The sequence below is a fragment of the Trematomus bernacchii genome, unplaced genomic scaffold (genome assembly GCF_902827165.1).
Source record: "Trematomus bernacchii unplaced genomic scaffold, fTreBer1.1, whole genome shotgun sequence".
NCBI classification, from domain to species: Eukaryota; Metazoa; Chordata; class Actinopteri; order Perciformes; family Nototheniidae; genus Trematomus; species Trematomus bernacchii.
The window spans coordinates 4,719,296-4,733,322 of NW_022987689.1; the positions used below are offsets into that span (position 1 = coordinate 4,719,296).

Consider the following 14,027-nt stretch of genomic DNA (forward strand, 5'->3'; position numbering starts at 1 on the left):
CATCTTTACTTACTCCTTTTGAGAGAAAAGAAGAAATGCAGTCGTGAGCAGTCTCACTGCCTCCCTCTTCGATACATAAACACTCTCTGGGCTTGAACCCTGGCCGTCTCGGCTGCTGAGTGCCAGAGCGGTTCCGTAGCGCTGCCTATAGCACATACAGAACCCCGGACGGACAGCCAGCCATGCATGCATGGATGAACGGATGGATGGATGGAGTCACTGGGGAGACATGAACGCAGGAATGGAGATAGAGGGGGAGGGATAAGGAAGAGCAGGAGTAGAGAAGCAGACAAAACCAAGAGATGAAGGTGTTAAAAAGAACAATTTGAAATGTGAAAAGGACAAATGTAGGAGATAGAAATGGAGAGGATAGAGGGAGGGATGGAAGGAGAGGGACAAAGTGGGACACAGGGAAAGAAGGAGAGAGAAAGAGCTTGGGCGGTTTGTGTTTGGAGACCGGGGCGGTGTGATGGCAGATATCTGCACCGCGCATGGTCATCTCAGATGGTTTATTTATCCAAGGCCTCCAGACCAGGCCTCGGACCTCCCTGAGTTTGTTAGGCTTGAAGGGGCCCCCTACTACACAACCCAATTCCTCACATTCCACATTAGCTCCCATTTCCAGCTGCCGGTTTCCCTCTACCACTCAACCCGACCCAACCCAGTCCAGGCAGACTGTACCCAGGTCCAGCAAGGCGTAAATACAGGCCGGTCAGTGCGCTCTAGAATCAGGAGCGGGTTATAAGAACATTTGGTGGTCTCCGTTTGAACAGATGGATGAGGAGGTTAATGTTGTTGTGTGGTGTGAAGGAGAAGTTAGCAACAGTTCCTGTGATCCTACACTGAAGGTCTATAATAGATGGCAGATCAAGTCAGTGTTTACATCATGATTTATGAGGATATACCAAGAGAGAACAGCAGAAAAGCTCCACTTTTGGCTGTCGTATAGCTCAGTTGGTGGAGCTGACAGCCCATGTTCTGGGGCTTGGTCCACAAGCAGAGGACGTGGGTTCAAAACCGCCCCGGGTCCATGTTCTGCGTGTCATCCCCCTGTCTCCCCCTTTCATATCTGTTGCTCAAATAAGGCACTGGTTGCAAAGAAACATCAAAAGATAAACTCAACATCTTTCTTAGACATTTGAGGCTTAAAAACTGCAACTCTGTTTATTTTTTGTAACCAGCCTTAAAATATATAATATTGCTCATTTTCAGCCACATTTGCTTACTTAGCGCTAGGAACAACAATGAAGATAAAGACCTGAAACAAAGACTTCAAAGCGTATCAAAACCGATAAAAGAGCGTTACACAGATATTTGAGCCTTTTAAGGTATTTATTATCCCAGCCTCCGTGAAAGTTTTGATTATTTAGCCACCAGTGGTGGACTGACTGGTGACGTGTTGTCATTACTGTGAACCCTGATTTTTAGGAAACATTAACAATATGTCAGAGATGGGCTTTATATGATTTGTATGACAAAGACTGTCATCAGTGGTGAAGAAGTTCTTCGGATCCCTCCCTTATACAAAATTAACAATAGAACTATAGAAATGAATCATTGTCCTATGTCCTGCATAAGTAATAATTCAGAACTATCAACAAATGTATCTAAATTATCAAAAGTAAAAGTGCTTAACCCAAAATATTATAATCAGATTGTTAAAAATGATGCATCCATGTGTAAATAGAATTGTTTTTATTGTTTTAATCAGTTGAGGTAAAGCTCATTATATATACCATAAGTAGTTAAATCAGCGTATTCTATTATGTTTTTTCATATGAAATTAAATCCTAACATGCAAAGTATAGTATATACAACTGTCAGATAAATGCATAAACAAAGTAGCATAAACCAAGTACAACTTAAACATTGTATGTTATTTCAATCACAGATAGTTTTTGATTTAATGACCTACTGCGCTGTTGTAGCTGGAAACAAAATGCATATCAAGTTGAATACTGTTTAACAGTTTCCAAAAAGGACTAAATTCATCTTTTGTACATGCAGTCATTCAGTTTTTATCCTGACAGATATTTAAAAATGAAGTGTTTCTCCTTCCATGTGGTTTATACTTAATATTGGGCATTAGAGATTAATTTCAATATGGAAATATGTGAAAGTGGCCATAGTAAAGTAAGACATGTATACCTTAATATTTACTGTTTTTGATTTTCTTTGAGCTTCTTTGATTTTCTTTTTACTTGTTTTATCGTTGTCTTCAGACTTGAGCATGCTGGAAAGTCACATTGTGCTTGTGATAAACTCTCTGTTCATACATTTTATAGAGCAAAGAATTATTATTATTTTTCTATAATGAAAATAACCATTAGTTGCAACTGTGATCACAAAATCATTTCAATTCATCTGAGTGTGAAAACAACGTCAGGGAAGGTAGACTTGATTTGTGATTGCTTACTACATTAAAGTTCATACATATTTTTAAACATTATCTCATTACTTTCTTCTTTGCATTATAAAACACTATGCTGTATTTCCCATGATGGAGATCCTCAGCCCACTGTCAGCAACATTACTGCACATCCACAATAATGTCCTTTGTCTCATCCCATGTAAACAGAGTGATGTTGGATGGAATGGCTGTTACATCAGTTGAACGTGCACCTACTGTAGCGGTCACAAACAGAGAGAGCTTATGGCACCGACACCTACATTCAAATTGCTTTACTTCAGCTTCAAATTGTTTTACAGTCGTCCAAAGGGCCTTGAATTAGCACCAGTTAGTACCTGAGAAATGTTCGCCGCATCAGCACAGGATTGAGTTTAGGCAGACAATGATGTGTGTAATCTGGCAAAGTGTTTCTTCTTCACCCCCATACTGCCATGAGTGGGGCCAATGGGGGCTTTCATTAGAAAACACTCATAACTTCTTTTTTTGAGAGAGATTAGAAAAATTAACTGTCTAAGAACCCCCTTTCTTTCTTTCCTTCTGTCTTTCTTTCTTTTTCTTTCAATTTTTGATGTTGTTCTTAGGTGAACTGCTCTCTGAACTCTTGAAATCATGCATGGTGTGACATGGAAACGTTCCAAAAGTCTCCACAGAGATAAGGGTGTCACTCTGAACCAGGCAGCTCCAAGGTGTCGATTAAAAGGAGGCATGTGTGGAGCAATTCCTGCAAGCTTTAAAGGGTAACTTTACAGGGATGAGAGGTTATATTTTCTAGGGTGTAAGAAGGCCTATCAACCTACTTTTAGAAGCTTTTGGCCACAAGAGTTGAGGTTACAGCTGTTAGCGCCAAAACCCTACTCACACACTTCTTCTCACAGCTGCCTATAACAAACTGCACTGGTGGCATGAGAGGGTAAATTTTTTTTATTTTGGGGGGTGTTCTATGACAGATGTGAGACTTCAAAAAAATCATTGCACACGCACGAGATGACCTGAAGTGATATGAAAAGTGTTGACAGATCTGTTATTCTCCCATACAAAAAAATTAATGACATGTTTACATTCTTTTCTAAAAAGCTGCTGAAGTACCTTTTTTTTAACTGATTGCCCTTTACTGATGAAACTGAACATATGTGTGCGTGCGTGCATGTGGCTGTGATATCAATAGATGGCATGTGCGATTTCTCCTTTGCTAACTGGAGGGTCCAGTCACTGGGAAATAATGTTCACAGAGCAAGTGAGGCGGGCAGGCAGCAAGCTGTGTGCGTGAGTGCGCGCGCACGTGTGTGTGTGTGTGTGCGCGGCTGTGCAGAGTTTATTGAAAGAGTTCCTCTCTCCCTCCCCCTCCTCCTCCCCCGTCCTCCTCCTCCTCCCCTCCCTCCAGCCCAGGCAGCAGCAGCCTGGGTGGTCCCCCTCTCTCTCCACTTTGGTGAGCTGTTGCTTAGCAGCTAATAATAGGCGATGTTTGCAAAGTAATTTGCCTCTTCCTTGGCCAATGGGAGCCGGAGCACTTTTCCATCAAACCTCCCTTTTCAGGATTTGCCGAGAGGCGAACTTCTCCAAATGTTACCGCTACGGGATCGGAGTTAGACTTGACACGGGCGTCTCAGACACAGGCTACTACTACTACTACTACTACAACTGGCTACTACTACTCCTCTCTGAGACGTCTTCTCACAACCTATCGGGACGAATGAAGACTGAAGGATCTATACGGATTTCGGCGCATAATGTTGGGATGGAGTTTCGAGACTTGTTTGGCTCCAAGGAAGATTAGAAAACGTTCCTCTAACTTGTCGCCGGCGGTGCTGGATGCGCTCCTCTTCTATGTTGGATTATTGTCGCTTTTTCTGAACTCGCACCGATTCTCTGTCGCTTCGCTCTGCGCCCCGTTTAATTCACCCTCTTTGGACTATGGCCTCGGATCGCGGGGTCCCAGGGGCCGGCGTCTATGGAGATTTACCCCCGAGTTATACGCGCTCCCAGCCGCCTACAAACCCAGACGTACTCCGGAGACCCAGCTACTGCCACGCTGCTTTTGCACTTAAACAGATCTCAAAGGTGATACAATGCTCGCAGTTTGGTGTGGATTTACTATGCAGTCAGCCTTCATTCACTCCGCAAATGTGAATGAAAAGTCTTTAAAGTCAGCTTTAGATTTAGCCGTAATCTAATGGAGAGTTGAGGGCACATATGGGAGTGTAGTGTAGCTGGAGCTCCCAAACTGGGGACCACCGGAGCACCCGAGGGAGCCAACAGCGAAACAGCAGTGTCTCACTATAACTGTTATAACTTAACGTCACATTTAAATAAATTGTAATGAGGGGTGATAAGAAAGCATATTATTCTATCCTTTATGTTTACTGGGACAAAACCTGTTAGAAGTGGAGTTGGCATGACATATTGAGGACCCTCCTGGAATAAAGTGATAACAACTTAACAGGAGTTTCATATTTGGCAGCATGTTAACTTTGCTGTGTTTTTGAATGGACAGCAGACTCTCATTCAGTGTTGTTGTTAGAGCCACCGGGAGGGAGTGAGTGAGGGTTTGTTCCCATATCCCAGCCGTGTTGTGCGTGTTTTTGGCTTTGTGCAGGCAGCGGAGAGCGCACTGGCCCGGGGTCTGTTTGGAAATGTGGTGGGTCCTGTAAAGGAATTCACTGATTGAGTTTGATCTGACAAAGCATCTTTGGACCGCCCGGATGCTTGGACGTGTTTCAGCACTGCTGAGAGAAACCACAACACCAGTGCAATGTCTTCTGCAGCACTGACATTTGTAGCACAGGGACTGAATGGTTCGCCCTAAAGTCAATATTTTAACAGATCTATTACAAATTAGAGGAAAACCCGGTATAATGTAGATCACTGCAGGAGGATGGATTTCAGCTGAAACTTTATTTATAACCACTTCATTAGCTTCAGTTTATACTCATGCAAATGTTATTGAACAAGGCTTTCACTTACCCAATTCTTCCATAAACTATCAATTTTACATTTGCCACACATATGTTGATTCATATAAGGTGTCTATTTAAACCTTTAGATGACTTTGATAAAGTCTAAACTGCAAATATAATCAGCATTTTCATTATTGCTTCCATTATGTTTTGGGTTTGATCTGCATGGATGAAAATTGTGTTTTTAAGCTGCTTTTCATTGCTGTTTCTTTGTACATTTAAACTGCTATTGCCACAACTCTGAAGATTAAACAGTCTTATATGAGAGGTGTGAGGGGACAACCTGTCAGGACCTGGACTGAGTTCAGGCGATACACACAGTTTTATCAGGAATATAAGAGCACAAACTTGTGTTAGGACAGCACTGGCATTAAATCTGTGGTTGGCACCTTAAAATGTCCTTATGTTATACCAAGCTTTACTTTAAACCTCACACACAGAAAACTCTTTTATATCTTAATCAGATGTCTCAGAATTCCTTCACATTTGAGACACAGATAGAGATCAATCTGCATGAAAGCCTTTGCAGACAGTAGTGCAATGATATTTTATGTATCTGTGGTAACATAGTGATACTAATTCTGTCCTTTTCTCGCCCTCCCTCCTGCTTCTGATCCAGGGGAAGGCGGTAGGTCAGAAAGCTCCTCTCTGGATCCGGGCGAGGTTCCAGGCCCTCCTGTTCTCTCTGGGCTGCCACATCCAGAGGCACTGTGGGAAGGTCCTCTTTATTGGACTCTTAGTATTCGGAGCTCTGTCTGTGGGGCTTCGAGTCGCAGCCATCGAAACGGACATCGAACAGCTATGGGTCGAAGGTAAGCTTGAGATATTTCTGTTCACTTCAGCAATGTAAAGATGTTGTAACGGTTTCTCACACACATCCGTCAGGTGGCATAAATGTGTGGATTCAGTTTTGGATTCATGGATGGACGCTCTGCCTTTTTGTTGCAAAATAGTCAGATTGAAGAAGTTTGAAAATGTTTATGAGCTTGTTTTTTCCTTTTTGTTTATCTGGACTTTTAATGTCAAAAGTGGCTGGTGGGAAAATGCTGTGTGGTCTTGTTAGTGTCATCTCAGTGCCATGGGAGGGCACTATATGTTCAGTGACAGATAGACTGTGAAGCAGCAGCAAGGATATGATTTGTGGAAGCTGGTTTCAAGTTGTGTTTACGTTTGTCTAGGTGAAATTAATATGATCCACACTATCATCACTGTATTGAATGTTATAAAAATATAAGGATTTGAGGTATTGGATAAAGTATTACATTCCTTTGGTGTAGTTGTTTGTGTGTGTTGTGGATGGGAATATACTGTTTATTGTATTCTACAAGCTCAGTGTGGGTCGCTCATGTCTGTTCATGTCTTAATAAGTCACAGTTAACCTGAGAAACACCACAACACTACCTCTTCTCGTGTACAGACTGACTATCTGTCGCCTGTCCCATAAGCATTACTGTTTTTGTGAGTCAACGCTGACTCACAAACTTTTAGATGTGATACCGTTCTCTTTTCCGCTCTCTCCGTGCATTTTATATTTAGGTTTGCTGTACATTTTCAGCAGTAGAGGCAGCTTTATTTGGTTTTTCACACCGGCCAAATTCCTTTTAAACCCCCAGGCTTTCAGTGCCGGGGCTGATCCCCGCAGCAGATGGACTGTGTGAATGGTTAGCCATCTTTGAGGGCTCTGACCCCTCCCCCCCTCAGCTCCCTGTGTGGTCCCTAACTATTCTTGGATTCCATTCAACAAGAGGCAAGCAGGCAGGCAGGCAAGCAGGCACCACCTCCCTAAAACCCCCTCCCTCCTTTTCCTCTCCTCCTCACAAGAAGAAAAAATATAAGTGAATGCAGCTGAAGTTTACCCACCTGTTTTGCACACTCTAAAAGCGCTACAGCAGTTGGTGAATATAAACAGACTCTATGGGGTTTTTTAAGCCCACCATGTCACCAGAGGACGGGGACAAGCGGCTCCCACAGGAGCTGTGTGGAGGTGTTTGAGAAATCACACGCTGCTAGTGTTAGGAGGAGTGTTTGGAGGCTGTGTTCACTTCACTTGCACAGTCATTTAAATAAGTTCATGTAGCAGGCACAATTTAAAGAAACAATATTTGTTAATGTACTGTAGTTCCAAAAACCATTAGCTGGACATTGCAAAAGCCTGAATTTGCAACCAAAGAAGGCAACAAGAGTTTTATATTCAACAGTCTCTTTTTTCTTTGGTTTCATTCTGGTTAGTGTAAAGCTTCAGGATTACCTCTTGAGCTAATTGGCAGATCCATCTCGTAAAGGAGATGTTTAGATATTTGTGTGCCAGTTGTTTTGCTGTGGGATTGAGAGAGTTGAACAGGGGGGTCTGAAAAGGAATGCTGTGCCTTTAAGAGGCCGTGGCCATGTTTCTAAAGTTTCTGCCTGCCTTGTTTCCACCAATAGCCCATTGACAAAGCTGCTAGGGCCTCAATGGAGAGTAAAGTGGTTCGGTAACAAGGAGAGGTTAGGTCTCTCTCTCTCTCTTTCTCTCTATCTCTTTTGCTCTCTCATTTTCTTTCTCTCACACACACAAAAACAAAAAAACACACACACACAATTCAGAATAGGCAGGAATGACATTCTATCTAATAAACAACACTGATTTTATATAAGGGGACTTTAGATTTAACGTTTTCATTGTCTCTTTTTGTTTATATTTAACGTAAAATATTTGTAATTTATATTGCAGTAGATATATAAGACACCTCCCAAATTGCAGTGTAAACAAAGCTTTCCCGCTTGAATCCTCATTTGTTCAGAATAAACTATCTGGGAATTGACACCGTATATGTTAACACTGCTAACATGGTGTTAGCTGTGTGTGTGTGTGTGTGTGTGTGTGTGTGTGTGTGTGTGTGTGTGTGTGTGTGTGTGTGTGTGTGTGTGTGTGTGTGTGTGTGTGTGTGTGTGTGTGTGTGTGTGTGTGTGTGTGTGTGTGTGTGTGTGTGTGTGTGTGTGTGTGTGTGTGTGTGTGAGATAGGGTCGTATGCTTCCCATCATATATTCATACTATGGGCTGCCCCCGCACTACCCACGCACACTTGTCATCTTTGCCACCTTTGGTGTACAGCCTGGCTAGCCGTCTGTCTGTCGGCATGAGTTTCCTGACTGCGTGCCCGTCTGTCTGCCAATGCTTTGTGTATGTCTGTTTATATTTCTACCTGTCTGTCTGCCTGCTCTGTGAAGTCAGGCCACCAGGGCTTTTTTAATTGCTTCCTCCCCTCCTACTGGACCAAAACACTATGAAGCAGAGCACAGCAGTGGAGCCTTGAGAGAGTAGATGGATAGAGACAGAATATGAAAGCCAGTAAAGTTGGTGTCTGTACTATGTATACCTGCAAGTATACTTCCACTGTATGGCACTTTTATACGTTTTTATTTCTGTTTGTCTGAAGGATTCACATGTTAGTCTTCGGTAAAGCACGGGGGACATACAACAAAAGAGTAAAAGGGTTAATCATGCCTTCAGTCCGCACACCTGTGTAGGTGAGAATAAAAGACACAGTATCAGGGTGTTTAGTCTGACAGGGGGATTAAGGTCTGTTTCTGGCTTACTGCTCAGTAACCGAGGGAATCTGAGACAGATATCCATCCAAATTCCTTCAAGTACTCTCACAGGCCCTGTATATCAATGTTTATAAATGTTGTATTCCAGAGTAGCATATTATTGGACGGTGTCTAAACTATAGACAATATTCCTTCAGCAACATAAATGATTATTTAAACATTACATTATATTTCTATAATTCCCCAATGTGTGTAATTTCTTAGTAGCTGAAGCTTTGCCTTTTGTCCTCTATAGTGTTTGCTTAAACAGCCTGTCATCTTTGAAAGTGTGAAAGTTTGTGTGAGCCAGTCTGCATTGTCCACAAGCAGAAAAGCGAGAGATCGTAAAAAGAGAGGTGCAGGAAGAAGAGAAGGATGAGAGCAGACTGTAGGGGGGTTGGGGCAGGAACAGGGCTGAAGGTTTATGGCGAGCTGACACTTTTTTTTTGCCTGTGTTTTTGCCTGTCTCACTTGAACAAACATCAAGTGTGAGAGTGTCTCCTTCATGCCTTTCTTCCACCATAAAGGACGGGGAGAGGGTGTGTTTGAATGAGGAGAAGTTACTTGCCTAAGCTTGAATTTTCCCTAAAATGTCTGTATAAATAGTATCGCCATTTAACAAAGACCCATTTGAAAAGGTTGTTTGGGAAATGAAAGGAAAGAAATGGCCTCCATGTAAAAATGGTGGTGTTTACTCTTACATGAACTAAACTCATCCTTCTTGGCATATAGTTTAGGTGAGGCATGACAGACATGTACACAGACTCAAGCTGTCCAAATATGAGTGCAGTGAGACAGGGCCTATCCGGATAGCAGGCGCACCACATGTCCCATAAAGAGGCCATGTAGAAAGAGGATAGGAAAGGGGGAGGTTAAAACCATAGCATGAATGCATAGAGACTAGCCTAGCCAGCTAGTAATCAGACCAAGGAACTGGATTGATTAAAAAAGAGTCTGGATGAGAGAAAAGACGTCTGAGTTTGAGTAAATGAGCGAATGCACACGTGGGCATTTCTGTGTTTGGAGCAGTTTCTCTAAACAAACCTCAGAGCGGCACAGCAGGTAAATGCTATAATTCATCAGAGCGCACACAGCGCCCCAGTTCAGACAGAGAAAGGGAGCTCTATGAGGCATTATTGGAGGTGAATAGTGCGCGGTGGTGCCCCAGCTAGATAAATAAACTCCCAGCGCTCAGGGCCCAGGACCTCACTGGTAGAGAGAACAAACAAGACCAGAGTCAACCTGGGTCACTTCTAAATGTTTATTTCACCCCCCTTCCCGCCATCCTTCAATCCAACTCTCCCTCATTCCATCCCCTTTTTCAGCATCCCCCCAACACACACACTCTTCAACAGTCAGACCAAGACCACCCCCCAACAAATAAACACACATTGAGCAGCTATAGATACATATGACAGACACATGGCCTCCATGAAATGGGGAACACAGGCTGCTCACTACCTGCATTTCTAAAGTAGAAATCTTAACACAAGTACTGATGTGGCCATATTTACAGAGATAACTTAAAAAACTATTGTTTGGTTATTTTGTTGCCAAAGCCTCATATAAAAAAGGGAACCGGACTGTATGCTTACTGAGAAAGTCTGCAACGCAACTGAAAATGGGATAATAAAAACTCAATCAATATAGTGTGGCACCCTTTCTTCCTTTGCTGCAGAGCAACCTTTGTCTTTGGTCTGAACGAAATAAAGCGCCACCAGTCACCTTTAGAGTTTGCACCATTTGCCTCTGTCTTTACACCATGAAAGTATAAATGTAAAAGGAGAGAGAGGGAGAGAGACTGAACATTTTCTTGGTACTTGGGGGGGAAAAAAGAAATGGTTCTTGGGCTCAATAAATTCATTTCTCGTCTGAATGAGACCAGCAACGTGGAAAAATTCTGCCTTTCAGGCCGGGATGAATGTATGTTTCAACCACACATTAAGCAGTATTAGCGGTCAGTGGAGTGTCTAATGTGACTATTTTTCACAGTGGCCAACTCTGCCCATGATTAGCATAATTAGCAGAGGCAAGCCTATACATATGGAAATAGAAAGTGCCTAAATGCCAACCCTGGTGGAAATTTATGTGTGTGGCTAACACCACTGGCACATCTGAATAGAATGTAAGTGAAACTGATTTTTCATGTTGTTTTCGCTGTTTTATACAGTTTTTAAGGTGTGATCTCAAGCTATTTTTTTTTATTTCATGATGGTTGGAGCTTCAGAGTTTAAACACATTGAGAGATCAATTTTGTTTTCTACTGTTTGCACATGAAATAGGATTTTCTCCACATAAAATGACACAACTGTCTTTCACGATTAATGAACAGATACAGCGTGTGAAGACAAAAACACACACACACTGTATTTCTATAGGTGAGATACTAAAGTGCCAGCTTCTCTTTCTTGCCCCTAGCCTCAACCTCCCACAGCCGACTCTGGCATTGTTTTACAGGCTGGGAAAGTTTTGGTCCATTTGGTTCTGTTGTGAAAAAAGCGTTCCCTCTTTATTTTATTCTGCTGTTTGTTGGGAAACATCTGAAAGAAATTGAAGGGTTGAAGGACAAAAGGGTCTGCATTCAGTCTGGAGCTGCGGCTTGTATGGAGGTATGGCCCATCTGCTGGCTTTAGGCGGTGCCCTGGCTAGGGAATGCCATAGGGCAGGACCGGGCTGAGGACCCAGAGTGGGGCACAGTCCTGATTCTGGTAGGTCCACATTTGACAAAAGGACCAAGAGTTTTTTGTGATGCCAGGGCAAGAGAATTAATTCATCATTTGGCTCTTTTACTGAAAATCTAAAGACATAAAGGACCCCTATTGGAGGACAGTGAAGAAAGGAAGTAAAGAAATAGTTAATGATGGATAGAAGATCCAAGGGATTTGTATTTATATTGTTGCTACCTCTTTTTTTAAAGGTGGTTCTTTAAATTGGTGGCTCATTACATCTTAGTTGCCTTCCTGTGTAGCTTCGGAAAGGGTAACTTCCATTGCTTTACATAGAAGGTAAAAGCATACATGTCACTTTCAGCCCTCTTCGTCTTGGGTCTTCCTCCATAGCAGCGTGGGGCCTTTCAGAGGCCCCCTAATCCAGCTAATCTACCACACTGAACTTTGATGGTGGCCTGGTCTGACCTAGCATGGCCTGGAACTGGGACTAGGCCTGTAAGCCACGAAGACAGAAGAGAATAGAATATATTTGAAGCCCACCACTTTAAAGATGGCCTTCCTCCGTCCTAGAAGCCAGATGTGAGAAGCCGCACATTTCATCTTTTGGTGATGGGGGGGTCAGGTGGAGAGGAAATGACGGAGGTTGGTGGAGACAGGGTACAGTGTTCAAACCAGTTATACACACACCACACACAAACACGTGTTAATACAAACATTATATTTTAAAACGCAGCCATGTCAGGGCTTGTTGTGACATTTTTCATTTGCTTTTCACTTTCCCAATGTCGTAACTGTTGTGAAAGGGCTTTTAGTGGTGAAGCTTGTAAATGGATTCACATGTTTCACCCAGCAAAGTCGAGTTGTTTGCTAAAATGTGTAGGATGGTGGTCGAGTTTCTCAAAAACTTCCAAGGAAAGAAATTGTGGATTGGATTTAGAAAGATTTGCGATAATTTTGTGATTATTTTGTATTTATTGTTGATCATGTTGCCAAACATGGACTAATATTTCATCTTACAAAATGTATCATGTTTTATAATAACCAGCATTTGGGGTGTTGAAACCCTGGGTATCCAAACTCAAAGGGGCTTTCTTCCTAGGGTGGGAACATTTCTGGGAACTGTCTCTTTAAGGCTGTGTGCAGGGAGAGGGTAGGGGGGATTGAAAAAGACTGAGAATGAGAAATAAGCAGAAAGAAAGATGAAGGAAAGGAAGAAGAGAACCCGGGAGATAGAAAGAAAGACAGACAAGAAAAGAAAAGACAAGGTTGCTTCAGGAGTGAGCGGTGAATTGATCAGAGTGGTTGCAGAGCTCAGAGTTGGGTGGTTGGGGCCGGACCAGGGGTTGAGGAGAGAAGGCGAGAAAGAGAGAGGGAGAAGAGAGAGGACTGGCTGCCTGGGTGGTCCAGATGGGAGGAACGAGACACAAATAGCTATAATTTACTTCAGGAGGCCTGTAATTACAGAGCCAGAGTCTCTCCGAGCCACCCAGTTCCTGTTGGGATCAAAACCCCACACTGCAGAGGTTAACATACGAAATGTCAAAAAAGGTTTAACAGATGTCAAAGAGGTCTAAGAACGGAAAGGGTTCCATTTTGTAGTAGCACTTTTTTGATTGGAAATCTGTGTGGAGATCTGTACCTCTAAGCACCATTTTTACACTAAGTCAGATATACTTGACAGTGTGATAATTGTTTAATAAAAGTCAAATAAACCCAGATTCTGGCTCTTAAGAAAAATCGTTATTTTGAGGAAATTAATCCAAATCTTTGACTTCTTGGAAATAAATTGTTATAAAAACATTTTTGTAGCACCAGATGTTCAGAATGAAAAGCAAGAACATTTTGACTTTTCTTTTTCTTTTCGGGATGCACTAAGCCAGACACCCATGAATGCAAATAAACGAGGTGACCTTGTATTCTGAAGCCCCTGCGTAAGTAATTAAAGCCTTGAAAGCCAAGCCTAGAAATGTTTGACTACGTCTCCAAGGCGAAGAGTTCTAACCTGATCTCACACTTTCGCGGCGTAGCCTGAATAGTTTGTTTTTTCTTTTCTCCCCATCAATTATAGGAGCCTGCTACAGGCTGGGGGAGGTGCAGAGAGCGTGAGGAAACGAGAGAGAGGGAGAGAAATAATGAAAGAATTAAAAGGGGGAGACCGCTGGAGAGGAAGACAGAGGCAGGAGCTTGAGACAGTATTAGTATAGAGTATGACGCCGTCAGGATTGAGTGCAGCGCAGGGTAAAGTGAGTTAAAGAGTGACAAGAGTTAGAATTAAGAAGGAGGTAGCCCTTGTTTCCAAACTTCCCCCACCTCCCCCTTCTCTCCCTCTCTTTCTCTCTCCGGGGTTGTCATGTAGTGGGACAGCAAGAGGGGCAGACTGGCCCTCTGTGATCCAGCGCGGCATGTTTCATGTCCACTTGGCACAGG

General features: G+C 42.8%; 1 protein-coding gene across 1 annotated transcript in view; it reads left to right on the top strand.

The window, feature by feature from the left end:
• Positions 1 to 3,888: 3,888 nt before the first annotated feature.
• The window catches only part of ptch2 (patched 2), a 28,894-nt gene continuing 18,755 nt past the window's right edge, over positions 3,889 to 14,027 (top strand). Inside the window, exons 1-2 of the mRNA XM_034138119.1 lie at positions 3,889 to 4,468; positions 5,984 to 6,176. Coding sequence (XP_033994010.1) covers positions 4,322 to 4,468; positions 5,984 to 6,176 — 340 coding nt within the window. The 5' untranslated portion in view covers positions 3,889 to 4,321. The remainder of the gene's footprint in view (positions 4,469 to 5,983; positions 6,177 to 14,027) is intronic.